A 25,942-nucleotide genomic window follows, 5' to 3' on the forward strand; every position below is an offset into this window, starting at 1 on the left:
AGTAATGTTTTAAAAATAAACTAGTTTTACTGAATAAAGAGAAAAGTTTTTTGTTTTGTTTACAAAATTAATTTCACAATTATCATAGATTAACATAAGATTCTGTGGATATTGATATGAAAAAGTCATGATTCATATTGGAATGTAATAATCAGACATAATCTTATGTGCTCAAAATAGACACACAGGAAGAATAAACAAATTACGCATTTCTGTTTATTTTGGTTCAACTGTATCTTATCTTTCCATAAAATTGTGAAATAGCAGTTTTAGACAACGTCAGTTGACATTTTGTGTTGATAATGAATAGTACCGTAAGTAGTTCATCATCTGGAGTCTCGGATTCCTGGCTGTTTGTTAAAAACATTAATGAAGACGAAATGAATTCTGGCAAGAATCCAGAAAGTATTAATCACAGTAGGACGACGTAAGTATTCATTGTCTTTGTATACACATAAAGTAACAGTATAAATAGTCAGGAGACATTACTATATACTTAAAAATCTAATTTTAGGGAGGAATTGGAGGATTCAGATGGAATAAGTGTCATTAGTGAAAGCGAAATGAACAAGGAACATACAGCAAGTGATATTGAAATTGAGAAGGGCCAAATTGCTGAAGAAATCGACCATGAAGCAAATTTTGAGGCTCATGATGAAGCTAAAAATAATCAAGAGAATGAAGAATTTGAGGAACCAGATTTACTGACTCCACCAAGCACTCCATTTGAAATAACTGAAAAAGAGCAGGAACTGCAAATCAATGCTCTTGAAAAGTATCAAGAAAAATCTGACACGAGCGAAACGGATAAATGTCATAAAAGCAGTCACGGTGTATTGCTTTTAATTGGAATGTCACTAATTATTGCCATTTTATACACGAACGTAACTAGCTTAAAACACGAACTTGTCAAAACGGTTTCGGTCTATGAGCAACGAATTCTAAGACTTGAGGCAGAAAATCAAGTCTTAAGAACTCGATTAGACGAATTAATGACCAAATTTGAGGAATCAAATGCATACACTAGCAAGGAGGTCACAGACGAACCACTGCCAATTCCAAGAAAAATTCAAGACTATCCATCTGAACAAGAAACGACAAGACGACCACCAATCACAAAAGATGTATGGCTTGGCGGTGAAAAGGACGATGTCGTTAAAGTTTTGGACAAAAAATATAATTCACTTCCTGACTATTGCTATTTTACCGACGAGGATGACTTATTTTATGAATATAATTTGGAAAATTGTGAAAGGAAAAGGCAAAAAATGGAAGAACGAATCAAAAAGCTCCACGAGAAGCAAGATAAGCATGAAGAATCCAATGACGATATGATTAAAAGAATGAATTCCGATAATATTTACAAATCAAATGATATTAAGTATGATGACTTCCTATCAAAAACTGCTGATGAGATCCTTAAATCGTTTGATGACGAGATACAGGAAATTAAGAGTAATCGCTTCACGACTACTGCTGATGTGGATGATAACTTAAATACGAACACCAAAGACAAAGATAATAAAAGGAAGCCAGTCGATGGACCCAATTTGGACAAAAAGCGCAAGCAACAAGATAAAAAGAGAAAGACACAAGAGTCTAATGAAGGCTCTGGTGGTAAACAAGATAGAAAGTCCAAGGACACAAAGAAACGTGGAAAGAACCAAGAACAAAACTTTGATGCTGATAAGTCAAAGAATCAACAAAAACGACCAAAGCTGACAAAACAAAAGGAAGCAAGCGGTGATGATTGGAATGAACGTCGATCATCAGGCAGAGAAGATGCACGAATGAAAAAGGAAAATGAGGAAAATTGGTACTTAAAACGTAAGAATGACAGAGAAATCCATCGATTGGCAGAGGCTACCGGAAACTGAACTTTAGCGACCTGCTGTATTTTCCCCAATTTTTTGTGATAGTGTTGAACATTGTATGGCTGATTATTAATTATTCATTTTAAATTCTTACTTCTTTTTTTGCTTCCAATATAAATGACAAGTATATTGTGAATATTGTTAAATACCTCTATGTCCAGCAGATCTTCTTTTTGAAATTAATTAACTATGGATGATAAAATAAAGTCTATTTATTTTTAAGCAAAATTTATTTTCTGTCTCAATCGCTAAAAGGAAGTTATCTTATCTTCACTTATGACCTAAGAAACTAGGGGTCCATTTCTTGACTATAGAAGGTGCTTTATGCTGCTCTTCCTTTTGTTTCTCCTCCAATTGTTCAAGCAATCTACGTTGATTTTCACGGAACTGCTCTAATGGATCAGCAAATTGTTTATAGTACAGCATTACTTCGCGAACATCATCCACATCTGCAGTCACAATTGCTAAAAATTTAAATTAAATAAATATAAAATTAACGGTTTTTTAAAATTCAAAAATTGACTTCAACTCAGTTCAGTTCAATTAAATGAAACTGAAGTAAACGAATTTTTGATCAAGTAAAAATTAACTTACTCTTCAAGAAAGCCACAACATCGTAAAGATCGGTGTCATCGTCATTTCCTGTCCAACGTGGAATATTAAATGCATTTTCGGGATGGAATTTCGTTGAATGTGGATTCCAATCGATGACAATGACCTTACTAAGATCTCTATTTAATCTATCAAGACTTTTAACATGATGGCCATCTACAAAGTGAGTAGCATCTCTCACTAATCTATACATAATGAAACCATTTGGATCAAGTGCATCTAAAACTGGAAAAACAGTCATTCCGTGATCAGCAGTATATACGACAACTTCAAACAATCTTCCTAATTGCTCTAAGAATTGATCGACACCAGGACGTTTCTTAAATCTCCAGCCTGTTTGATAAGTCCAGTCGGGATGCACTAAAACATCTTTCATTTCGAGAACTAGAGTGTATTTTGGTTGTACGTATGGATATTTAAGAGGATCAGGCAACAATTTATCCGCTGACGGTTCTTGCACAAACTACAATTGGATGTTATTAATTTAGAGGAACTGATTAATATGTAGCATGTACAAACCTTTTGGTAATAATTAAAATTCTTTAAAATTCTACTTTTGTATCTATCAAACGTTGGCAAGTGACTATATTCATCCTCAATTTCCTTTCCTTCAGAATCTAATTCTGGTTGAGCCATTTCATAGAGTGACCAAATGCCCATTCCTCCCATAGACAGTCCAAAAACATAAAAACCTAATTTCATGTTTCTCCATTGCTTCGCTTGTTCTTTTTTCTCGTCTAAAATGGAATTAAAAACTTTACATAAAATCTTTATGGATCTTTAAAATTTGGCCAAAAAAATAACACCTTCTTCTTGTTGTTTTTGTTTTTCTTGTTCCTCCGCTTGATCTGACACAGCAGTTTGTGGAAATAGTTTAGATAACAGTTGTGGACTCGCTGGATCTTTCACAGATGCATCTTGTTGTTTATTTGCTGTAAAATTGATCAGTTTTTATGTCATTTTTCCGCCATATGACTTAAACCAATAACAATTACCGTCCGATGACAAAAACCTCGAGTATTTCGTTATTCCATTCTGAGACAACACGTTATTCTTATAGCTCAGCGTGCCAGCTAGTAGTTTTGTTAGCTGTGATGACTTAAAAGCCATTTCTTACATAAATTATTTAACGAAAAATATGTTTTTTACTTCTTTCGAATTGTGAAATTATTTTTTTGATGCAATTTTCATGGCTAGGCTGCTACACTGTCAAAAAGATCAGATTTCTGATTTTTTACTTATCTGTTAATGACAATTGAACTGATCAATGGATTGTTCAATACACACTAAGACATTATAAATGAATTAAACTATCCAGATCAGAATATATGATTAAAATGTTTGGAAAGTAATGAAAATTGATATGGAAATTTTTAGCAGTGTATTCACGACTTTGTTGTGTGCGAGAAGTGAAAAGTTTATTGATAAGTGCAAATTTAAAGGGCATTTAAAAATACTTTTCTTTAATTTTCCAAGTGTTTTAAGGCACTATTATTGTAGTTAACTAATTTGAGTATCATGTCTGTGTCAAGATTCATTCGTAATCCATTGATTTTAAATCAATCTAGGTAAGAATGATCGGCAAAATTTTCCACAGATTATCTAATTTTCCTTAGCACATTTTCACGGAAGTACATATCCTATTTATACTCAGTTTGTCCTATATTTTATATTAAATCATCCAGTAATTTTTGGTTAATTTAATTCATAATTTTGATTGTTATTTTCTGCGTATTGGATCTTCAATTACCAATTGTACTTCCTATTTACCTACGTACAATTATTTTTGTTTTCATTACATTCAATTGACATCATCATTGTTTATTGATAGAAATGTGTACACGAGTGCTTCGATGTCCCAAGCGAACTCTTGGTTTAAGAAAATCATGAGTCAAAATATATCGCCAATGGAAGCATCTAAAGAATCGCACAGTCGCATGTTGAGTGATAAAGAAATTGTTTATGCTCTTCATACACATAACGTGAGACCTGATTCGACACAAAAGTATCTCGAGAATTAGTAAGTAATCCACTTGTTTATGTCGTTTGACTTCTTATCAGTTAATTAATTTTCATAACAATTATTAATGCAGTACAAAAACAGTTCAATTGATTGAATCGAAGAAAGATCTCGGATGTGATTTAGTCGGAAGTTGGTCTGTTCAGGTCGGTGATTTGGATCAGATGTTGCATTTATGGCGTTATACTGGTGGATTTGAGAAAATTGATATGGCTGAGAAGGAAATGCAGCGAGATCAGGTAATATTGTGAAAATTCACATACATACTCTAATTAAAGAAATGTAATATTTTTGTAGGATTATGAGAAGCTTAAAGCTGAAAGAGGCGGTTTGCTTAGAGCAAGACATTTACAATATTTGCTTGCCTTCAGCTATTGGCCAGTTAGTGAGCCACGCGGTAAAAGTCACATTTATGAAATGAGAAGTTATCGTTTGAAGCCAGGCACAATGATTGAATGGGGAAACAATTGGGCAAGAGCAATCAATTTTCGTAAGACGAATAATGAAGCTTATGCTGGTTTCTTCTCACAAATTGGACGATTGTACAATGTTCATCATATTTGGTGTTATGAAAATTATCAACAGCGCAAAGAAACTCGTGAATTTGCGTGGAGCCAGCCCGGTAAATATCTTATTGTTATTTTAAAGGAAAATGAACTCTGAAAGACAAACAAATTTGACCTTGAGAAATATTTAAAGAGCCTTCAAATTCTACTGAGAAAATTTTCTTCATAACTAAGTTAATTTTATTAAGAAATTTCTCCTAAAACCTTACAATTTTTTTCAAATGAAATTGTATGGTTTCAAACAACATTCATAAGGTTTTTTTTTTATTTAAACCATGTTTGAAATTGTACAGTTTTTTGTAGGATTTGTAGGGATTTACAACATTTTGAAGAATTTATACGGTTTTTTACAAGAATTTGTATGGTTTCATACTTACGGTAATCAATTTTTCTTTTTTTCTTTGACAATTTTATTTTTTTAGGCTGGGATCTTTGCGTTCAATATACAGTGCCTCTCATACAAGACATGCACTCCAGAATCTTAGTTCCGAATGAATTTTCGCCAACACAATAGATGGGATGAGCTTTTATTTTTGTAATAATTAAAGAGAGAAATTCATAATCAATATTTTTATTTTATGTCTTAAGCAGCATGGCTGCTTAATATCTCTGTCACATAATATACTTGAAGTGTATTTTCTATGGCATTTAATGGAATGAAAAAAGTTTTTTTTTGAAAATAAAGAAAAAAGTGAAAAGCCCTAAAAAGATGAAATCGAATGCAAGTTTAAAACTTTTTTTCATTTTATTTCTTTTTTCAAAATTATTTTTCCTTCAAATTGTCAGTAATATTTACAATTACAATTTTTTATTTTTTCATGATATATCGAACTAGAAAGGAGAGTTTTCGGAAATTATTTGTTTAGCATTTATTACTTTTAATTAATAGCAGTTGTATGTAGGTTTCTTTATCTATTTATATAATAGTTTATGTATATATTAATGTAATTATTATTATTATTTTTATCGTTATCATTACTATATTAATTGATATAATAGGAAAACAAAGAATAGTTCTGGTATTATTACTTATTCTCATCATTCAAATCCACATAATTAATGGACTGACTCTCTCACATCATCTTTATCATTCTCTTTACATAAGCATAAATTTTCATGAACTTAATGACTGCTTAAAGACATTATGAAGCATAAAACTTCGACGGGGTTGAAGCGTTCATGAAAAGGAAATAGTTAAATCTTATTGTGAATACATTAATTGATGACTAACAAGCAATGCTTTCAAGGTTGTCTGTGTTTACACTTTTTTTTATGGTATCAAGGTAAATTTAATTAATAGGAAAATAAACAAAATCGATCATGGTCAGGGAAATTATGGCTTAATGCTTGTTATTTCTATATCTGGATAATTTTTTTTGTGCAACAATCTACAGAAACTGTCTGACATCTTTTCAGGAGGTCATTTACTTCTTATTGACGTCATCCCTTATCACAACTAACTGACAAAATTAAGCTGTTCAGCAGTCAACATATCCACTTTTAATTAATACATATTATAACTTCTCACTGACAAAATCTTTTTTGCTTTAAATTCATCATTTTTTAAACTAAAGTTCTATTATTATCATTTTAATATTTTTTTACCTTGAAATAGTTTTAATTAACTTTTTTTTTATGAAGAAGTTTAAATTAGTACATAGCATTTTTTTTTATTATTCATCATGATTTAGCACTATGTCTCGCTTACTTTAAGAGTGAACATAAACATTGATCAAAAAAATAAAAAAGAATTCATTCTAAACAAGAAAAAAAGCTCTTCGTTAAATTCATTCACTGGCAACATAAAACATTTTACATAATAAAAAAATGTAGTGAAATTGGACGAAGAGTATAAGAAGATATTCAAGATCTGTAGATGTTTTTCATACATAGCAATTTTGAATATTTATTGGAAATAAGCACAAAAGAATTGCAATTTTTCCAAAATGTTTTTTAAATTTAAATTTTCCGATATTTTTTAACTTTCAATTTTCAAAATTTCGACAGTTCCTTTTTTGCATGAATCCATCCTAAATATCTCAATAAACAAAAAATTTTGTGAAATCGTCAAAAACGTAAAAAAAATTAATTTCTTTCATTTTTTCGTAAAAAGCATAAAGTAAGCTGATTTTCTAAAACCACTCATAAAATTTTCTCATTTTTCATTTGTGAAAGAATTGAATGAACAACCTCGATTCAAAAATTGCTACCTAACTACTAATACGAGAGATAAATGTGAAGAAGTAAATTTTTTCATGTTTTTCTTTTACTAAAGTGCACTAGTTAAGCAGTCAAATCGCTAATAAGTAGCCATTTTTCGCAAAAAAAAGAAGTATTTTTCACACATATCTAAATGATAAAAATTAAAACCTAATCTTGATTCATAAAGCTTCACATATGTGAGCGAAAAAAATCATTGCATCGATAAATTTGTTCATTCATTTCAATTCAAGCTTTAGTTCCTTTATCCATCATCTCCAATACACTCCCTTTCCTTTCTTTTTTACAGAAAAAGGCTCACGTATTCTTATTACAGTAAACAATCTTTTTACGAATTTTTTAGTCTTATTATATCCTTTAAGGATGTCTCATTTCAGAAAAGATTTTTCATCATTAAATAAAAAAAACGATATTACTTTTTTGTTTTTTCTTCATCTTTTTAAAAAAAGGGTCAATAAGATAATTTCTACGGAAAGCTTTTTTAAAAGGATTTGCGACTTGAGTTCTCGTAGGAATCGTCGCAGTTATTACGTCTATAATGTTGTATATTTGAGTGCTATAGTGAACCTGCTAGAAATGATGTGGATGAATTACTATGCGCCAGTGAAAGCATCGATCCACTTAAACTTCCTTCTTCTTCCGGATACGTCTCTTGGCTTGCTTCTGCTAGTGCCAATGCGCTGCAAAGGAAGTCGTCAATTAGTAATGCTAATTGAGGTAATTTAAATTACTGTCTGTCTTACCTAAATCCCATACTTGCAGACTCAACGTCAAATTGCTCTAACTGACGTTCGTGCTTATCCTTCAAAGCGAGAATTCTCTCAGATCGTTCCTTATTGAATTGCTGAAGCTCTGTCTCCATCTGCATTTAAATAATTTATTAGAATACTAGATTTATGCATTACAATATTACTCACCTTGCTCTCTAATAATGCCCTTCTGACATTAACACGCTCCTCAAGTTCTCTTCGTTCACGATCACGCTGAGACTGAGCCTGTAGTCTATTCTTTTCTTGATACGCAGTCAATATGTTCAATTCATATTGTAAACGATCTCTCAATTGAGTGCATTCACCCTCCTGACTTTCATCTAGTCGTAGTGATTGTTTTTGTAACATATCGGCAATACTTTGTTCATACTGGAAAAAGACAATTTGAATTTTAACGGTTATTTAGGATTCAAATGAGTTTTAGAATTTTTCAAATTATTCAAAACCATACAAATCCGCAGCAGAGTAATTTGTAAGGTTCTGAGACACAATAAAGGATCGATAACTCACCTGATCACCTAAAAGCGCTAATTTTCGTTGTTGTTCCTCCTTTAATTTCTTTATCACAGCTTTTTGTTCATCTTTTGGTGTTGTTTGAAGAATTTGTGCTTTCAATGCTTTATATTGGCGAGTTTGAGTCTTGCACGTTTCACGGAACTGCTTTCGTATTTGAAGCTCTTTTTGCTATTTTTTGTTGATAAAAAAGATAAACAAAATAGAGAATGTGTTTAGAATAAATCCCACCTTAAAATAATATAGATAAATGTCATACTTTAAGACTTTTAGGTTGCTGCTTCAATTCCGTAGCATGTTTTCGCAATAATTCACGTTCTGCACGATCCATATAATCCTTTTGATTTTTCAATTCGCTCTCATGTTGTTTGCAAATCTAAAGAATAGAAATATAAATGACATTAATGCACAATTCAATGAGATAAGAATCATTTAATAGTAACCTGATCTTCTCTGAGAGCATGAACACTTTTTTGTTGGCGATATTCAAGATCTTGTGTTTTCTCATGATGACGCAATAACATCGAATGTGCTTGTTCTAACTGCTGCTGTTTCTTACTTAATTCCTAGAATAATAACAATAGATCTTAGATTTACATCCATTTATAAATAGAGGAAGTATATCATCTTACATCTCTCAATAATTGATTCTCTAAATCGTGTACAGAGCACAACTTTTTCCTCTTAAATTTACGCATCTCTAACTCAATGTAGTTCTTCTGAACTCGTAAGAGCCTTTGTTCTTCTTGGGCTTCAGCCATCTTTAAATTTTCTTTCTGAGATCTAAATTAATTTAATTAAATTAAATAGGTTACTAAGATTAATGATTAGAATAATAAAATAGTTAACTTACTGTAAAGTGGCATCCCTTTGTCTTTTTGGTGTTGTATCATCCATCGAGAGTTCTCGCTTCCATCGTTCTTTATTTGCCTTGTATTCCTTCTTACGGTGATTATCGAAAGCCTTTCTGTCACCTTCTTGACGCAATTGAATCTCTTTAAATAATTTCTTTTCTGCAATATTATTTTGCTTCAAACGTTTCTCGAGTTCCTGTTGATGTCTCGTTGAGAGTTTCTCTAACTCACGAGTAAAATTATGGAGTAATAAATCATATTCTTTATCTAATGCACCCTTGTGAGCCTCCATTTCAACTTTACACCTTTCCTCAAGTTTCAAGAGAGCACCCTGATGTTCTCGTCTCATACGCTTATATCCAGACATTTGTTCATGCATATCTTCTTGCATATGCTCCTTTTGTTGCTTTGTTACAATACTTGTTGTACGAATTGTTGCAAAATTATTCGGTCCATGTTCAGCAATTGCACTTACAGCAGCTTGATTCACATGATTGTGATGTACATTACTATATAATTGCTGCTGCTGTTGCATTTGATGATGATCTCTTGGTGTTGTATTGGAACCAGAAGCTTGCATAAGCGTTGGCATATGGTGATGATGATTAATATGTCCTGTTGACATTTGAAAATGTCCTGGAATTGCATTAACATATTGTGGCTGCGGATGATGTGGTGGAAGTGAAGGCGGTAATCGACTTCGTGATGAATTCCTTGTCAAATTTCCTTGTTGATCTATATTTGGTGGTATTGAATTGCTTGAAGAACTTTGGCTATTCGCTACAATGCCGCCAATTGATTGCATTGAATGTTCGGAAGTAATACTATTACTCTTACTACTATCACCGCCTATCTGGTCGTCTGGAGTATCATCTGGATCGCCTACATTACTTTCTGTCTCACAATTGTCTACCATTAAAATCTTTTTCATTTTACGGTAATTTAGGTTATCCAGTTCTCGAACTGCTGCTTTTGTCCTGCAAAAAGTGTTAGGGAAATGTTAAAAATTGGAATATTTTAAAAAAATTAAAAATTTAACGGTTTTCAAAATTTTAAACGAGAATATAACCAAATTTTGAATTTTTGGAAACCGTTAAATTTTGAAAAATAACTTACCTAACAATTAAATCTATTAAAACGTTTGGTGAACGATTTCTAGACACGAAAGCATGAGCCAGAAGCTCACTTGACGTTGGTCGATCTAGAGGTGATTTCTTTAGACAAACTTCGACGAAATTACGAAATAAATGAGACCAATCGGGTGTTTGAACCTGAAGAATGGGGGCATCATTCTGGGCAATATGATAAAGTGCAGACATTGCATTCATATTAAAGTAAGGTGGTTTCCTCTCGGCTAATTCAATACACGTTATTCCACATGACCATACATCAACTTTACCGTCATATTGTCCTTCATCCATTGCTAAAATTACCTCAGGCGCCATCCTACAAACATAGCATTTTTTTTTGTGTTTGGAACATAAAGAATGAACATTTGAGAATATGCGCATAATGACGTTGAAAATTTATATGAATTTTAATCTTACCAATAAGGAGTTCCAACAAATGAATTTGCTGGACATCTTATAGCAGCACTGCCAAAATCAGCTAATTTAACAACACCTTGTTCAGTTAGAAGAATATTGCCGGCCTTAATATCTCGATGAATACGACCCAAAAGATGCAAATAACTCAGTCCATGTAAAACACCATCACATATTGCTGCAATCTCATCTTCCTTCAGTGGTCGTTTGTGCACTTCAATAATATCGGACGCGGAACCGACACAATATTCCATCACGAGCCATGCTGTGTTTTCATGCAAATAACAGCCTTTATATTCAATCGTATTTGGATGATTTAATTGACGCAAAAAGCGAATTTCTTTTAGAATGTCTTGCCATTTCTCCATACTTTGTTTCCCCAAATATGACATCTTCTTGATAGCCACTATCTCTCGCGTCAAGTTACAGCGAGCATAATAGACAGCTCCGAATGATCCATGACCAATTTCTCGTAAATCATCAAAGATTTTATCTGGATCGTGCTTATTGAAAAGCTCCGCAATTTCGGGATCTTTTAAGCTTCCCGGTCTCGGTGCTGGTGCCATTTTTGTTGTTATTTTTCCTTAACTTTCTTCGTTATTGATTTATAGACACACGCACACACACGTTAATTGATGATAATTAAAATCCTTATTTGCTCATAGATTTCTTGTCTTCTTATTGTCATGTATTCATTCAAATTAATTTACTACTTTTTTTAATCGATTTTTTCCCCTTTTGCTTCTGATTAGGTATAATATTATTAAAATTTATTATGTATTATATTTTTTGGCATGTAAAAAGGAGAGAGAACGAAGAAAGATTGATTTACTTCCGTGCTATTTCAATATCCTCATTTTCTTCTGCAATATTTAATGAATATCCGTTGTACATTAATTTTTCATTATTTAAAATTTTTCATAAAAAAAATCCTTCTAACATACATTCTTTTCCCCCCTTTATCGTCGTCACTCGTTCGTCGTTTACGTGCTTTAGCCCACTAAAAATAATGATGATAGTGATGATTTTTACAGATACTGGAAAGATAGCAAGACAAAAATAATTTCGATATGAGAAAATAAAGTTAATTGATTATTGACAGTTTTGAGGCTGTAATAAATTAATAACGTAATTGAAAAGTGTTTCGAAGGAACCGTGTGATAAAAGCGCATTAATCATTGATTTAATTGAATTTTGGGTGAAAGAATTGATGTTTGATTTTTAACGAACTTTTTGCAATTTGAATTTTTGAACTGAACTGAATTTTCTTGAGATGAATTGAAATTGCATGAAATTTTTGAACTGAACTGAATCGTACAATTTCAACCGATTTAAATTATGTGAATTTTTGAACTGGACTAAATGGAGTGAATTTTTGAACTGAACTGAATTGAACAATTTTGACAAAATGAACTGAAATGACATGAAAATTTTTAACTGTACCGAATTTAACAATTTTGAATTGTATTGAATTGAGTAAATTTATGAACTAAATTTTGACAAATTGAACTGAAATGACATGAAATTTTTAAACTGGATTGAATTGAAGTTAACTTTGTTGGAGTTAATGAAAGGAAATCGCAATATTGCATTATTGCTAAAATGACTGTAGCTCCAAATGAATTAAAGATAGAAGATTGTGTCACTGAATAACTTTTGTCTGATTCATGTTATTTTTTTTCGTTTTGAAATTACGAATATCACAATAGAGATAATTACACGAACCAGGAAATCAGTGGAAATGAGACAAAATGTGCTATGCGATATAAACACCACAAAAAAAAAAAAGAGTTTTGCTAACAAAAAAAAAATTCCTTTTAATCCGAAGGTGGCAGAAATGATGATGATGATAATGTGACTAGATAGACGAGAAAACTAAACCAAGTGTAATAATTAAAAAGTTTTCACTTATAATATTCATAAAGGAATCAAATATCTAACGTTATCCAGAATGAATCATGTTGCTACCAGTTATTTTTTTTTTCTTTCCTCTCTTTCACGACACAACAAGATATTTTGTCGATGCCCATTTTTGTAACATGTAAATTATAATCTCTTCTCATTCACTTTTATTTCAATGTTAGTTTGTGTGGTGCACAACATACATTTAGCAATCAGATATATTTATATATGCTTTAATGATTCATAAGTAAGCAAAAAATAATAACAATTAAATCTACTTTGTTCTTCTCAAAAAAAGAAAGAAATTGAGAAAAGAGTGCATTTTTCTTTATCGAGACGAGAGTACGGAAATAAAGAAAATGTGTTTATATATCGTACGAAAAGGAAAAAAAGCAGAAAAAAAATCAATAAATGATATTACGGCACATTCATTTAGATATTTTTTTTCTCTCCTCTTTCTTCATACTCGACTCTCGTTTGATATATTTCTCAATTTATCCTGTATGCCATGACTACTTACTATCTTAAATGAAATATCTTAAAATTGTGAAATGGCTAATTATTTTTCAACTACTTTATCTAGTTTATTTAAGTCACATTCTTATTTTTTTTATTTTATTAAATGTTTTACTGCAAATCGCGCGCGACACTTGAGAATGGATGAAAATAATAAATAGAGAAGAGAGATGCCATATGAGAAGACTGACTTCTTTTTTTTCTGAGATAGATTATGCATTGTATGTTAGTACAAGGAATATAGTTATCAGTACAAATATTTCGTAGTCACATAACTGATAAAAGAGTGCTTTTATAGTTCCTCAAAATAATAATAATAATAATTAGTTCATAAACACCGAACTAAGTTGAATTGAGCATATTAGGGAGTTCATGATTTGAATTAATGTTTTTTGTTCTGATTTTTTGGGAGTTTCATGAAAAACCTTACAAATGTTTTTGAAAATTGATAATTTATACGGTTTTAAATTTGAATTTTTAAGAGTCGTTAATTTTGTAATTGACGACATTTTATGCTTTTTCACAACTTTTTATTCAAATGGAAGACCGTCAGTGCATTAAAATCACATGAAACTGAAGTCAAGTAGTAATAATGAATGAATGAGCAACAAAAGCCCAAAATAAATAAAAAATGGGTCAGTAATAATGATGCGATAATGTTCACACATATTATATCTCTTGTCTAAAAAGAGATCAACTCATTATTATTATCAGACAATGTACTTGTCGGTTGTGTGTGTCGTTAGATTACATTATAGAATGGATAAAATAAAAAAAAAAATGTTTAATCAATTATTTATTCATGAATGGTTGGCTCGTCGCGATAATGTATTGTTTTCGACATCATCAGTAAAGCAGTCAGCATTGTCAAAAAAGATGGAACTAAATCAATAGAAGAATAGCCCGAAAAAAAAAGTATGAGAAAGAGTAAAAAGAAAGTCCATGACTGTGTCTATAGATTTTCGTCGGAATCAAAGAAAAAAAAATTTTTAAAGCATAAAATGAAAACGAAAATCGCAATTAAGAGGTATCATCATAATTAAAGTATGAATTATATACACATATATATTCTTTTTTTTTTGTTGAGTCTGACTACATTAACTGTAAAATGTTGTTAATTAAAGTTTATTATAATTATTCACATATTCATCATCACTTCTGTAATCCATACACTATCTAATCATATTAATTGCTTTCATTGGATATTCACCTATATTCTTCAACACTGACAAAGTTTTTCAAATTAATTGAATTAATGCAATTTCTTCCAAAAAAAACTTTCTGCCCATTTTGAAAATTGCGATTGAAAAAAACTAATTTTCTTCTATTTTTCACTCTCTTTTCATCACAATCATATTAAACACAATTAAACTGTAATCCTTGTATCTTAATTAATGTTTTTCACACCTTTTTCTCGTCAATTTAAGCCTCTTTTTTAATTCTTTTTAATTTTCCAATTTTTCCATTTTCTGCAGGGGAAACAACTACGAAAATTTTTTCTCTCTTTTTCGCTGAACAAAAATTTTAGAATTTAAAAATACGTTATTTTCGTTTAATTCTCCAGCATAACTTTTATTTCATTAATTAATATACATAAATTGAGTGGTATTACAAAGTTATCATTTAGATTTTCTTAAGTGTTTTTAGGCCAAGAATCTTGAAGCACTCAGACATAATAGAAGCTGTGGCTTCACAAAGTAGAATTCTTGATGTATTAATCTTGACAATTTCACCTTGCTTGTTCTTTTCGATGCAGTAACAAACATCATAGAACTCAGTGAATGTTGTAGAAATCTGATAGAGATACTCGCAAAGTGTGTTAATAGTCAAGTCTCGAAGGATACGATCAATAATGTCTGGAAATTGGATCAAAACTTTTGCCAATTTATACTCTTTTGGATGTTCAAGTTCAATTTGTGTCTCCTTTTTGAGCGTTGGAAGTGATTTTAGGAATTCTTCTCCTAAATTTCTAGCAATAGAGCAAATGCGAGTATTTGCGTATAGCAAATATACTGCTGTATTTCCTTTATCTTCCAACATTTTATCGAAACTGAAGACATACTCGTTCTTGCAGTTCTTAGACAAATCTGCATACTTAATGCATCCATATGCCACATTCTTTTGTGCTTCTTTCATTTCCTCTTCATTCAGAACTTTGTCACGTTCCTTTTCCATAAGTTTTGCCAAAGACCTTCTCATTCCTTCGTCCAAAAGGTCAGCAAGCTTTACAGTATCTCCTGAACGTGTTTTAAACTTTTTACCATCCTCGCCTAAAACGACACCGAACCCAACATGATCAACACGAATTTTTGATGGATCTAAAATTCCTGCTCGTTTTGCACATGAGAATATCGCCTTAAAATGTGTAGCTTGTCCAGCGTCTGTGATGTAAATTAACCAATCTGCCTTTTCTTCCTCAATACGTTGCTTAATTGTTGCCATATCGGATGTATCATAAGTAAATCCACCTCCAGTCTTGATTATTGTCAAAGGTATGCCTCCAAAATCATCATTTTTATCACCCCACATGATCTTCCTTCCATCATCCTCTTCTAAGAATCCTTTAGACTCTAATTCAACAACAAGCTTCTCCATACGTGATTGATAGAATGATTCACCACGTTCAACGATTTTAATGTCCATTGAATCATAAATCTTTTGGAACTCTCGACGTGAGACGTCACAAATGAGTTGCCAGGCTTTTGTTGAATTTGCTTCGCCTGATTGTAGTTTAACTACACGATCATAAGCACGCTTCTTGAACTCTTCATCCTCGTCAAATCGTTTCTTTGATTCCTTATAAAATGATTGTAAATCAGCAATTGGTGGAGATACATTAACGAAATCTGGGAATCGATCTTCAAGATGAGCAATTAACATCCCAAATTGTGTCCCCCAATCACCAAGATGATTGATCCTCAATACATCATGTCCAATAAATTCCAAAAGTCTTGCAATGCTATCACCAATAATTGTACTTCTTAAATGTCCAACATGCATTTCCTTTGCAACATTTGGAGATGAAAAATCAATGACAATACGTTTCTTTTCAGTCAGTGGAGGTTTAACGCCATCATTTAAAATTGAGTGAATTGCTTGCTTAACATAATCCTTAGATAAGAAGATGTTGATGAATCCTGGACCCGAAATTTCAGTTTTTTCAATCAATGATGAGTATGGGATCTTCTCAATTACTTTTTTAGCAATATCAATTGGTGATAATTTAATTTGCTTCTCCTTCAATAGCTGACAAATTGCCATACAACTTGAGCATTGATAATCGGCTTTTGGCGATTCCGTTACAACACAAGGAGCGTTCTGAAGTTCTGGAAATGCTGCAGCAATTGCTTGCTGGAAGACGTCTTTTAAATGATTTACAATTGAAATCATCCCAGACACTTGTGGAACTGTTTTTAGGCTTTTTCGTTCATTAGTTATTGCCTGAAATATGTTGCAACAATGTCAAATTATTTCATGTCTACGTATTCATTTATTTGTTCTATTTACCTTATTGAGGATATCCAGTCTAAACTTCAGTTTACTATTTTCCGTCAATACTTTATTCAACTCATCACTTTCTTCCGAAAAATCTCCTTGTCTAATATTTGTTATTGACTTCTCAAATTTAGATATTTCCGATTCCTAAATAATATAACCAAAAAAATGTATTTTATTATTTTAAACAACTTTTAACACAAAACTAATGAATAACATACAAGTTCCTTCAATCGTTGCTCTTCCTTTGACAATTGATCAGTCATCTTCAATTTTAATTAATTTATTTAGTACGAAAATCCAGTAAAAACTTAAATATAAAATATTTTGCGAAATCTACTAAACAGAAGTGGATGATGTATATGTATTAGTACAGTGTATTCTCTCTAACACCATACCTGAATCTTGTTTTTCTTATTAATTCAACTATATTTACCTTTCGATTGATTTCTTTCAACTTTTTGTTTATACTTTGATTAGAACCATACAATTGTTATTAAAAATGCTGTATGGTTTTCATTGAAAAATTGTATAGTTCGAATGATACATTTTAAAAATAAAATATACGTTAATTTATAATTTTATGGAACTTAACATTTATTTTTTTTTATGAATTATACCTAAGCATGTACGTAAATTGACATTCACATTAATGATTATAAAATAATAAGTAGCTAATCTTGTAAAATGCTTAACACCATAAAACCGAATTAATGAATTAAATATCAAAACTTTGTCGAGTATGAAGCACAAGGTCAATTAATTAAATAAATATCATGTAATTGTACACGACCCATCATCGACCTCCAAAGCAACTTTATCCCAGTCAACGCCATCGACGATTTCCTTTATGTATGTACTTCGTTCATTGGCGAGCTTCTTAAATTCATCTAGCATCACAGATTCTGGAATTTTTCCACCAAACTCTAATGGAAGTAATGTCATGTCAAATTCGTTTTGGAGCTCATCCATTGATTTGAGTAATTTGATCCGTTTCCTCAGTTTCTCGCTGAGTACTTTCTTAGCAACTTCCACTAACATTGTTGCAAAATTAGGCATAGACACCATGTACATCATTTTTTGCCTTCCAATTGAACTAGTTCGTATGATTTCCACAAAGCTGACCACATCACTCAATGGAAATAGACGTAAATGGGCGAGTGTAATGTTTGAATAATCGAGAATGACCACGACACCTGAAATCTGTGTCTCTTCTTCCTCCAACAATGTTTGTGCTATTAATGTCACTAATCTCAGAATGTCAGCAAATGTAAAGACTTTTGGATCTAATTTTTGTGCCTGAATCATGATGACACGCCTGAAAATATCATAAAATGAATAATAAAGTTTTTGCTGATTTATAGACTTTTTACTGACCTTCCTTCCTCATCTCTCTCAATTAGCGGGTACACAAATCCTGAGTCATATAATTGCCACATCCTATCTTCTTCTGTCTGACCATAATCAAACCATTTTGGGTATGTATTCTTAAGTAGCAAGTACCTCTCGAAGAGATCAATTACTCGCTCCATGTTGTACTTTTTTGTTCGAAGGAACTGAAGTAGAAATTTGTCATCTAAAAGGTCATAAAGCAGGTGAATTAAATTAATATAGGTATGTACATGCAATAAGTAAATGTATATTTATTGATGCCTGAATGTGTTAAAATACACAAAAGAATATTTATTCAGCTATTACTCATCCAAGAGTATTGCACAAGTGATTAACATGACAAAGCACGTACAATATGTATTAATATAGTATCAAAACCATACAAATTCAATTAATGTTTATAGAAAACCATACAAATGTTATCCTATTAATATGGAATTTGTATGGTTTTTATATAGGTTTGGTCAATTAAATAACGCATTTAATATGAAAATTGTATTATTTACAGAATAATCACAAAAGAAACGACAATGAAAAACAAATAGGTCATTAACTTTGTATGTACACAAACATTATCGTGATATTTTAACGGATAATCTATGCTGATTTTCAAATATGTTTACAAATTATTCAATACATAAGAATAAGAAAAAAATTCTTAATTTATTTACCTTGTCTGCAGTTTTTAAAGAAATCATGTCGCGATATCCAAAGTCTTAATTGTGCCAATGCATTATTTTTTGTCTCTTCTGTTTCATTCAGTTCTCTTTGTGCCTTAATAATGTACTTTTCTTCTAACATTTTGTTCTAACTTTTGTATTCCTTCTATTATTGCAATATAATTAATGAATGCAAGCACTTTACATACACAACAATTATTAAACTTATTTTAAAATCCAAATGGATTTATTGTACTTTCTCGCTCGGAGTAGAATAAAGACTAAAAAAATTTATTTTGTAATACACCGAAAAAATATTCTTCTTTGATGTGTGCAGAGTTCCAAATAATGAGAGATGAAACGAAAAATACATACATGAAGAAGAAGAGAACTATCGAGTAATGGAAAGCATGAAATTGTGAATGAAAATTTATGTGGTATGACAATTAGGCTTATTTTTCGATCCAGATATAACATGTTGCTGAATTTTTGCGAGCCTCCTTTATTAAATGTAGAAAGCGCAGGCATTGAAGGAACTTTTCATCTTTTTTGTCGACATTTTTTCCCATAATTCTTGCGAGATCTCCTAACGTAATGAACTTATGTCCTTCGAAATATGATGCCTGTTCTTTATAAAATAACTGTAAATTGTAGTCACTGGGTTTAAGGCAGGTTCGATTTTTATAGTATAATTCATATTTTGAGTTGAAGCACTTAATAACGATTTCGTCGAGGAAATTCTGAAGATCATGCAAAGGTATACGTCCTCTTATGTACGATGGAATTTTATCAAATTGCTCTGCTGTTATTTCTGCCTCAAAATCTGAGAACTTTAGCTGAAGCTTTGTAGAGTTCTTCTTCTTTGCAAAAGGACTTTTGGCATATTGGTCAATTGACATTCTAGGTGTATTAAGCTCCGAAAACGCTGGATTTGCTTGTAGTCTATCGAATAGTTTTGGTGCTGGACTGTTTAATTCTGTGAATGGATTATGGACTGTCTTCTTTTCTGGTTCTATTTTATCAATTTCCGTTAGAAGAAACAACATTTTCTCATTGACATTTTCTATGATTCCTTTAACTTCACTGTATTCGTCTTTTATGTGCTTATTTTGTTGTTTGATTGCTTCTTTCAACTGTTAATAACATATGTTGGGTCAATTAAGTGATCCGGATGATCAAAATTAATTAAACTTACCAATAATTCAAGATTTTTTAATTCCTTCACATCTTCATCCAGTTCTTTGATTTTGCTACTAAATAGAGTGTCTTTATGAGGTAGAATATCCATAGCTAATTCCAAATTATCAGCCTTTATTGTCAAATTGTTGAATAAGTTTGTAAAATCCATGATTATTGCAAAATTAATTCACTAAAAAATATTTGTTTTTTTTTTTGCTAAAAGTTCGTTGAAAAATTTTTGAAACACGAGTTCAAAAGTAATCTAGTCATCCAGTGTTCAAAACGCATTTTATTTATTTTTGAATTTTGTTAAAAGTTTGATTTTATTCATTAGTTTAAAAATAAAAATGGAAGACAGTGAAATAATGGAATGTCAATGTAAGTTTATGAAACAGTACATTTAAGAAGTGTTTATTAATTTAAAACTTAACGAAAGGATTGTCCATGAAAAAATTACAAAAAATAAATGAATTTCAAAAAATACGAAGACGTTATTCGTCTTACCATGCTTTCTGAGAAAAAATAACAAAAATAACAATATTAAATAATTGCTTATTTTGTGCATGACATAATGAATGCAAAAGACTCAAATGGACTCAAATATGTTGAGATTGTGAAACACAGGCTATCTCTTCCTTCAGATCACAAATATTTCATGTTGTTTTGTATGTGAACATTTTAAAAATCAACTTTTTGTCCGCTATGATGTTTATAATTATATAAAGATCGAACTTCTGAAAAATCATAAGCACTTGCTGAATAAAAGCACCTGATGTTCATTGAAAAATTACTTCCTTTCATTAATTTGTTTATTAGAAATTAAGAACATACTGTTGAGAATGAAAAACACAGATGAATTATCTACACTACACGTTTAACTTCGAAGAATCGCTTAAGATAGTAGATTTGTCCAACAGTCATTAGGACGAGAATTACAGCCTCAAAGATTGACCACCAAACGACTTTACTATTAGTTGATTCATTGATTTCTCGATGAATTCTATCTCTTATATGCATATATTCTTGTTCGTGTTTGATTCCGACTAAAGATCCTGACAATTCACGGATCATATCATCAAGTTTTGTGTGTCCAGCTTCGCCTTCACCTGGTGCACCTTCAAATAAAGGATGCATTTAATTCAAGTACATATAACTAATATAAGTTACGCAAATTTACCTTGTGTTCCTTGTTGTGCTTCACTGATTTCCATTGTGAACATGACAACTTTAGGAGTTACAGTGGACATTTGATTACTAAAACAGTACGTGTAAACTCCAGTTTCATAGGCTGCAAATGTATATTTTCCATTTGTCTCGCGATCTCCTTGATAAATGATTTTTCCATCTGGTCCAACGATTCTAACGTCAATGTCAAGGAAACCACCTTCAATCGTCTCAAACATTAAGCCTGTAAAGTGGATTAAAATAGAAAGTTGAACAACTTTTCGGCTAAATTTCACTTAATTATATTTTTACCTAATTTGCTTCCAGCTTGCGCACTATCAAAGAAACATTCTTCGGCATGAGAATCTACAGTAATTATATAGGCAAAACTGCTTGAAAACAGCGACAAAAGTATTAAATAGTGTATATTTTTAATCATTTTTATTTTTTTAATATTTTTGATGACGATAACTTTCCAAAATGACAGTCCGACAGCGGCATAAAATCGCAAACAGTTTAGTGTGAATGCGCCTTACAAAATCGACCGTTAATTTGATCATTTTGACTTTCAATTTCTTAACTGTAACAACTTATCTTTCTTCCTAAAATTAACTGATTTCTATTTTATATTTTATATAATTAATAATAAATGGAGCAAGGTAATCACGAAAAGACTCCAAAAAGAATATCAATCAATGGATTAAGTACAAGAAAAACACCAATTTCGACACCGAAGAACTTTACTTCACGATTTTTGCTGCTTTCAAATAATCAAAATTGTACTCCATCGCCAAATTCTCTTAAAAATCGTGTGGTCCGGAATCCATTTGAGAATCAACTACATGAAAAACTGCGTTTACCTGTAATCTCAAGGTATGTATAAAACTATAACTAACATTTTCATTCATAATAATTAATTTCTATTTATATACATCCAGTCCGTCGTTATTTCAACCGCCGACGACTCCAAAACAGGAAAATAAATTAGAAATGTTTGAATGGACAATTGAAGAATTATCGAATTTAAATCCAGTGAATGTAATTCCACATGAAACGCAATTTCGTGAGGAAGAAGATCCTCAATTTGAAGAGAAAGCACAAGCTGCAATTTCATCATTTTTCCAGGAACAACAAATAGTTCCAAGTCCTCACGTATGCAATTTAAGAAAGCATAAAATCCAGTTATCAGAAGACTTTCATTCAACACAAATTTATAATTCGACTGCCTTACCTTCTAACAGTGCCATGATCTCAAATCACTCACCGTTTGGATCAATTCCTAAAATTAAACGTGATATGACAACACAGACTGCCTTATCCTTTCCACCGAATTTACCTCGAGAGATTGAAGACTTATTGAAAAAGTATCAAATTAATGATGAAGACGAGAATGATGAGAATGAACTTCCATCAAATGATCGATCAATGATGGATATAAGCACTCTACGTAGAAAATTATTCATTCAACGTCCTGAAACCCCTGAAAATGATTTCATCCTGGACGATGCATTTGCAGTAAATTTAAGTCCTGCCCCAAAAACCCCAGAACTGACAAGAAGAACTGACTCGTTCGTGAGCTCACAAAATAATAATGGCGATGCCTTTGACGCAATTAATGGTGATATGTTCGGAGAACTTTCTCCCATCCGCAATGAGTTTTCAAATAATTGTAGTCCTGCCATGTCTTCCAATGATATTTCAATGACTTCCGATGGTAAGTTACATATATCCTTTAATTTTATATTTCTTTTTATTAATTATATTATCTCTTGTCATAAAGCTGGAAGAGATTTTACACCATCAAGTCGTCGATGTAGCAAATTGAAAAAGAAAAAATTATCGGAATCGTTCTCACTGCTTCAAAATGAATTAAATGATGACTCTGATGATAAAGAAAATTTCGTTAACGAATTTCCCGTACCAAACAAGGATCGACGACTTTTTGGACGTTTTGATAGTGGCTTTGAAAACGGCGATTCCAATAATTACTCATTTTCTGCAGAGTTCATGCAAATTTAATGTGTTCATATCAATCAATTTTATATTTCCACGAGAAAAACGCATATTTGAATTAAGTATATATGATGATGAAATTTTAAATGTCTGATTTATAGCATAAAAAGTAAAAATAATAAAAACGATCATGAAAAGTGTAACTGCCAAAACAAATTTAAATTTCTTCCCGCATTTTTCACTGGTTGAAAATTTGTCCATTTTGGTCACATTGATTCTTACTGTAAAACGAAAAGGTTGATAATTAAGTTTTCTGCTAAAAATAATACTTTAACGAGTGATTTAAGGATTAATATCATTAGAAAAATGAAGTTCTTAATCGGTATTGTGTTAGTTGTATGCATTTTTAATGCAGGAATGGCTATGCCACAAGAAAATCGTAAGTTCCGTAAGCTCCTTTGTTTTCGCAAAATTTATATAGAATTATTTCCTAGAATCTTCTAAAGGGGATTTTTCTATTGTGTCATAAAAATAATCAATTCATTTGCCTTCTCGCATTATTTATATCCAATTATGCTAACGAAAGCATTTTTACGCATTACTATGTTAATTCTCATATTTCGCAATAAGCATAATTTTTGGAATTATGATTCACTAATTTTTACGTTTATAATCTCTAATTTCAGCTACTGATAAGACTCCTAAAGCGTCAACGGATTCAACAACAGAATTGTAATACTTGATTATAATAAATATTGATTGATAAATTGCAATTAATCATTCTCATTTCATTAGGCCAACTCAAAAACCAACAGACGACGATCCAACAACTCCTGTTCCTGATACTCCAACAACTAAAAATGATACAACTACAGTAAAACCTGATGATGATACAACAACTACAACTACGACAGTTCCGACAACAACAACAACAACAACGACGTAAATAATTTAAATTTTAATTAATTTGCAAAAAAGACTAAAATTGAGAAATCAAATTTGTTTTACAGGACGATTCCAACAACTACGACAACTGTTGAGCCACCACCAACAACCACAAATGCTACAACTACAACTTCAACCACGACAACAACAACGACTGTAGCTCCAACAACTCCAGTTCCTGTTTCGTAAGTAGAATTTAAATTAAACTTATTCATCCATAGAATCTGCCATAGACACATTTCTACTACTGTCAAAATCAGTTATTTTCTACCTGTTTTGGACAAGGATTATTGTTTTATAATCCTTGAGAACGTCTTCAAATTGTTTTGAGAACAATAATGTAGCAATAGATGTTCGTTCTATTACTTTTTTTCTATTTTGGTGAAATTATATCCAAAACTATTCGCACGTTTCATTGTATTTTTTGCTACTATATAGGAGATGTGCATTAGTCTTAAAGGTCATTGTAGATTAGTAGAATGTATGCAAATTAATACAATTCGCAATTCCGTGTTTGAAAACATTTAAACAGTTTTTAAAACATTTGTATAGTTTTTAATTCAAATTTTTTATTTATTATTCAAAACAGTACAACAACAGTAAAGCCAGAGCCACCACGTTCACAATGGTCAACAACAAGCTTCATCGGAGGAATGGTGTTTGCATTTGGAATGATGGCAATAGGATTTGTTTCGTTTAAATTCTACAAAGCACGAAACGAACGTAACTACCACACTTTGTAATTAAACGAATTAGAAATGGGTTAAAACGACATCAATAGCCCATTTTTAACATGATAATAAGTAGCAGTAGTGAAGAAAGAAGAATATTTTTTAAAAAAACATCAATAATCAATCAGTCGTGTTTATCCAAAGAAATTTGATCGTAATCGTTTGGATGAAATTTCATTTTGTTACTTGAAGATCTTTTTTTTGTAATGTATAAGTACAGATAGAATCTCGCCCTAATTTCCTCAAATTTGCAATGAAATCTCTTCATAAGCATGTTTATAATAATCACTCGAATATGAAGTCATTTAGTTTTGTTATTGTTTGAATTTATTGGAAAATCGTCTTTGCGACTGATAAAATAAGATTACCTGATACTTATTTATAAAAAATAAATAAAATTCAAACCTTATCGCGACAATTTACGAGGAAATTTCTTATCGTCAACATTTAAAAATACGTTGTTGCAGAATGAAAAGCCCAAAATGTAACATACAATATAAATATATAAGTATTCCTTTCAATGTTAATATCAATATACTACTTTCTTGCTTTTTTTATCAATCGCTTTAAAATACATATTAGACTTCTTCCTCTCGGAATTTTTTCCCTCCTATTTTTTTGTCTCTTAATTCTGCACTGGTTTAACATATTTGAGAATCGATGATAAAATATGTTAATTCTATGAAACCATTATCATTATAAAAGCATGTGTAATTCTTAAGGTGATGAACATTTTTGAAAAATTTATATTATGATGATGTAATTAATGCCATGATGAATGTATCTGCTCTTATATAATGTGAGTGACCTGAAACTGGATCTTGATTTGTGAATCTGGAAAAAATCTAAAAAATATATATGCAATGAGATCTGAGAGTTATATGGATCCTACTGGATCTTGTTCTATAGACAGGGAACTGACTTAAAAATCAATTACTGATCGCTGGGACAAAAATGCGCTGAAGTAACTCGATAAGAACGAGTACTTTTGTAATTTTTTTATCAATCGCTTTAAAATACATATTAGACTTCT

At 31.2% G+C, this 25,942-nt stretch overlaps 10 protein-coding genes across 12 annotated transcripts; 4 read left to right on the plus strand and 6 right to left on the minus strand.

Moving 5' to 3' along the window:
* The first annotated feature begins 17 nt into the window (after window positions 1–17).
* Window positions 18–2,102, plus strand: LOC139099179 (uncharacterized protein DDB_G0283697-like). Its single transcript, XM_070651576.1, has 2 exons — window positions 18–427; window positions 515–2,102. The coding sequence occupies exons 1-2, from the start codon at window positions 303–305 to the stop codon at window positions 1,875–1,877; spliced, it is 1,488 nt and encodes a 495-aa protein (XP_070507677.1). The 5' UTR covers window positions 18–302; the 3' UTR covers window positions 1,878–2,102.
* On the minus strand, window positions 2,086–3,671 carry LOC139099182 (mitochondrial import inner membrane translocase subunit TIM50-C-like). Its single transcript, XM_070651578.1, has 5 exons — window positions 3,482–3,671; window positions 3,293–3,418; window positions 3,006–3,223; window positions 2,469–2,949; window positions 2,086–2,338 (listed from the first exon to the last, which is right to left on the minus strand). The coding sequence occupies exons 1-5, from the start codon at window positions 3,594–3,596 to the stop codon at window positions 2,145–2,147; spliced, it is 1,134 nt and encodes a 377-aa protein (XP_070507679.1). The 5' UTR covers window positions 3,597–3,671; the 3' UTR covers window positions 2,086–2,144.
* A 209-nt stretch (window positions 3,672–3,880) lies between these two features.
* On the plus strand, window positions 3,881–5,805 carry Nipsnap (protein nipsnap). The gene is made up of 5 exons (XM_070651608.1): window positions 3,881–4,054; window positions 4,318–4,506; window positions 4,580–4,745; window positions 4,804–5,128; window positions 5,495–5,805. The coding sequence occupies exons 1-5, from the start codon at window positions 4,005–4,007 to the stop codon at window positions 5,584–5,586; spliced, it is 822 nt and encodes a 273-aa protein (XP_070507709.1). The 5' UTR covers window positions 3,881–4,004; the 3' UTR covers window positions 5,587–5,805.
* Window positions 5,806–5,893: 88 nt separating this feature from the next.
* Window positions 5,894–14,885, minus strand: Tao (Serine/threonine-protein kinase Tao). Of its 3 annotated transcripts, none has more exons than XM_070651603.1 (12): window positions 14,799–14,885; window positions 11,918–12,010; window positions 10,977–11,836; window positions 10,546–10,875; window positions 9,429–10,406; window positions 9,208–9,358; window positions 9,019–9,141; window positions 8,835–8,951; window positions 8,573–8,746; window positions 8,210–8,431; window positions 8,036–8,154; window positions 5,894–7,972 (listed from the first exon to the last, which is right to left on the minus strand). In XM_070651603.1, the coding sequence occupies exons 3-12, from the start codon at window positions 11,537–11,539 to the stop codon at window positions 7,849–7,851; spliced, it is 2,901 nt and encodes a 966-aa protein (XP_070507704.1). In that variant the 5' UTR covers window positions 11,540–11,836; window positions 11,918–12,010; window positions 14,799–14,885; the 3' UTR covers window positions 5,894–7,848. The 3 variants fall into 3 exon arrangements, with proteins under 3 accessions (XP_070507704.1, XP_070507703.1, XP_070507705.1); XM_070651602.1 differs by having other exon boundaries at window positions 14,602–14,861; XM_070651604.1 differs by having other exon boundaries at window positions 10,977–12,010.
* A 48-nt stretch (window positions 14,886–14,933) lies between these two features.
* On the minus strand, window positions 14,934–17,248 carry ArgRS (arginine--tRNA ligase-like protein). The gene is made up of 3 exons (XM_070651563.1): window positions 17,108–17,248; window positions 16,899–17,033; window positions 14,934–16,832 (listed from the first exon to the last, which is right to left on the minus strand). Exons 1-3 carry the CDS (start codon window positions 17,150–17,152, stop codon window positions 15,015–15,017), a joined length of 1,998 nt encoding a protein of 665 aa, XP_070507664.1. The 5' UTR covers window positions 17,153–17,248; the 3' UTR covers window positions 14,934–15,014.
* A 269-nt stretch (window positions 17,249–17,517) lies between these two features.
* On the minus strand, window positions 17,518–19,097 carry LOC139099270 (retinaldehyde-binding protein 1-like). Its single transcript, XM_070651691.1, has 3 exons — window positions 18,950–19,097; window positions 18,264–18,462; window positions 17,518–18,204 (listed from the first exon to the last, which is right to left on the minus strand). Exons 1-3 carry the CDS (start codon window positions 19,077–19,079, stop codon window positions 17,661–17,663), a joined length of 873 nt encoding a protein of 290 aa, XP_070507792.1. The 5' UTR covers window positions 19,080–19,097; the 3' UTR covers window positions 17,518–17,660.
* Window positions 19,098–19,363: 266 nt separating this feature from the next.
* Window positions 19,364–20,290, minus strand: LOC139099271 (SKA complex subunit 1-like). The gene is made up of 2 exons (XM_070651693.1): window positions 20,133–20,290; window positions 19,364–20,070 (listed from the first exon to the last, which is right to left on the minus strand). Exons 1-2 carry the CDS (start codon window positions 20,283–20,285, stop codon window positions 19,390–19,392), a joined length of 834 nt encoding a protein of 277 aa, XP_070507794.1. The 5' UTR covers window positions 20,286–20,290; the 3' UTR covers window positions 19,364–19,389.
* A 601-nt stretch (window positions 20,291–20,891) lies between these two features.
* CHOp24 (transmembrane p24 trafficking protein CHOp24) lies at window positions 20,892–21,765 on the minus strand. The gene is made up of 3 exons (XM_070651694.1): window positions 21,593–21,765; window positions 21,294–21,524; window positions 20,892–21,231 (listed from the first exon to the last, which is right to left on the minus strand). Exons 1-3 carry the CDS (start codon window positions 21,717–21,719, stop codon window positions 20,978–20,980), a joined length of 612 nt encoding a protein of 203 aa, XP_070507795.1. The 5' UTR covers window positions 21,720–21,765; the 3' UTR covers window positions 20,892–20,977.
* Window positions 21,766–21,866: 101 nt separating this feature from the next.
* Window positions 21,867–23,379, plus strand: bora (aurora kinase A activator-like protein bora). Its single transcript, XM_070651688.1, has 3 exons — window positions 21,867–22,153; window positions 22,219–22,994; window positions 23,061–23,379. The coding sequence occupies exons 1-3, from the start codon at window positions 21,930–21,932 to the stop codon at window positions 23,297–23,299; spliced, it is 1,239 nt and encodes a 412-aa protein (XP_070507789.1). The 5' UTR covers window positions 21,867–21,929; the 3' UTR covers window positions 23,300–23,379.
* Window positions 23,380–23,494: 115 nt separating this feature from the next.
* On the plus strand, window positions 23,495–25,713 carry vsg (visgun). Its single transcript, XM_070651695.1, has 5 exons — window positions 23,495–23,672; window positions 23,920–23,965; window positions 24,029–24,175; window positions 24,244–24,363; window positions 24,768–25,713. Exons 1-5 carry the CDS (start codon window positions 23,600–23,602, stop codon window positions 24,919–24,921), a joined length of 540 nt encoding a protein of 179 aa, XP_070507796.1. The 5' UTR covers window positions 23,495–23,599; the 3' UTR covers window positions 24,922–25,713.
* The last annotated feature ends 229 nt before the right edge of the window (window positions 25,714–25,942 follow it).

This window comes from Chironomus tepperi, unplaced genomic scaffold (genome assembly GCF_022539635.2).
Source record: "Chironomus tepperi strain 1889 unplaced genomic scaffold, CSIRO-AGI_Ctep_v1 contig_465, whole genome shotgun sequence".
NCBI classification, from domain to species: Eukaryota; Metazoa; Arthropoda; class Insecta; order Diptera; family Chironomidae; genus Chironomus; species Chironomus tepperi.

Bases quoted from the DNA above. Each gene is read 5' to 3' on its own strand.
- LOC139099179 (XM_070651576.1), top strand. From the start codon at position 303: ATGAATAGTACCGTAAGTAGTTCATCATCTGGAGTCTCGGATTCCTGG. The intron at 428-514 runs GTAAGTATTCAT...ATCTAATTTTAG, and splicing joins ATTAATCACAGTAGGACGAC to GGAGGAATTGGAGGATTCAG.
- LOC139099182 (XM_070651578.1), bottom strand. From the start codon at position 3,596: ATGGCTTTTAAGTCATCACAGCTAACAAAACTACTAGCTGGCACGCTG. The intron at 3,419-3,481 runs GTAATTGTTATT...TCAATTTTACAG, and splicing joins GAGGTTTTTGTCATCGGACG to CAAATAAACAACAAGATGCA. The intron at 3,224-3,292 runs GTGTTATTTTTT...ATTCCATTTTAG, and splicing joins ACAAAAACAACAAGAAGAAG to ACGAGAAAAAAGAACAAGCG.
- Nipsnap (XM_070651608.1), top strand. From the start codon at position 4,005: ATGTCTGTGTCAAGATTCATTCGTAATCCATTGATTTTAAATCAATCT. The intron at 4,055-4,317 runs GTAAGAATGATC...GTTTATTGATAG, and splicing joins TTGATTTTAAATCAATCTAG to AAATGTGTACACGAGTGCTT. The intron at 4,746-4,803 runs GTAATATTGTGA...ATATTTTTGTAG, and splicing joins AGGAAATGCAGCGAGATCAG to GATTATGAGAAGCTTAAAGC.
- Tao (XM_070651603.1), bottom strand. From the start codon at position 11,539: ATGGCACCAGCACCGAGACCGGGAAGCTTAAAAGATCCCGAAATTGCG. The intron at 8,747-8,834 runs GTATGACATTTA...AACAAAAAATAG, and splicing joins AGCAACCTAAAAGTCTTAAA to CAAAAAGAGCTTCAAATACG. The intron at 7,973-8,035 runs GTAAGACAGACA...CTTCCTTTGCAG, and splicing joins TCTGCAAGTATGGGATTTAG to CGCATTGGCACTAGCAGAAG.
- ArgRS (XM_070651563.1), bottom strand. From the start codon at position 17,152: ATGACTGATCAATTGTCAAAGGAAGAGCAACGATTGAAGGAACTT. The intron at 17,034-17,107 runs GTATGTTATTCA...TATATTATTTAG, and splicing joins AGCAACGATTGAAGGAACTT to GAATCGGAAATATCTAAATT. The intron at 16,833-16,898 runs GTAAATAGAACA...AACATATTTCAG, and splicing joins GACTGGATATCCTCAATAAG to GCAATAACTAATGAACGAAA.
- LOC139099270 (XM_070651691.1), bottom strand. From the start codon at position 19,079: ATGTTAGAAGAAAAGTACATTATTAAGGCACAAAGAGAACTGAATGAA. The intron at 18,463-18,949 runs GTAAATAAATTA...ATGACCTTTTAG, and splicing joins CTTTAAAAACTGCAGACAAG to ATGACAAATTTCTACTTCAG. The intron at 18,205-18,263 runs GTCAGTAAAAAG...TGATATTTTCAG, and splicing joins GAGAGAGATGAGGAAGGAAG to GCGTGTCATCATGATTCAGG.
- LOC139099271 (XM_070651693.1), bottom strand. From the start codon at position 20,285: ATGGATTTTACAAACTTATTCAACAATTTGACAATAAAGGCTGATAAT. The intron at 20,071-20,132 runs GTAAGTTTAATT...TGTTATTAACAG, and splicing joins TAAAAAATCTTGAATTATTG to TTGAAAGAAGCAATCAAACA.
- CHOp24 (XM_070651694.1), bottom strand. From the start codon at position 21,719: ATGATTAAAAATATACACTATTTAATACTTTTGTCGCTGTTTTCAAGC. The intron at 21,525-21,592 runs GTAAAAATATAA...TCCACTTTACAG, and splicing joins GCAAGCTGGAAGCAAATTAG to GCTTAATGTTTGAGACGATT. The intron at 21,232-21,293 runs GTAAATTTGCGT...CTTTATTTGAAG, and splicing joins AGCACAACAAGGAACACAAG to GTGCACCAGGTGAAGGCGAA.
- bora (XM_070651688.1), top strand. From the start codon at position 21,930: ATGGAGCAAGGTAATCACGAAAAGACTCCAAAAAGAATATCAATCAAT. The intron at 22,154-22,218 runs GTATGTATAAAA...ATATACATCCAG, and splicing joins CGTTTACCTGTAATCTCAAG to TCCGTCGTTATTTCAACCGC. The intron at 22,995-23,060 runs GTAAGTTACATA...CTTGTCATAAAG, and splicing joins TATTTCAATGACTTCCGATG to CTGGAAGAGATTTTACACCA.
- vsg (XM_070651695.1), top strand. From the start codon at position 23,600: ATGAAGTTCTTAATCGGTATTGTGTTAGTTGTATGCATTTTTAATGCA. The intron at 23,673-23,919 runs GTAAGTTCCGTA...CTCTAATTTCAG, and splicing joins GGCTATGCCACAAGAAAATC to CTACTGATAAGACTCCTAAA. The intron at 23,966-24,028 runs GTAATACTTGAT...TCATTTCATTAG, and splicing joins ACGGATTCAACAACAGAATT to GCCAACTCAAAAACCAACAG.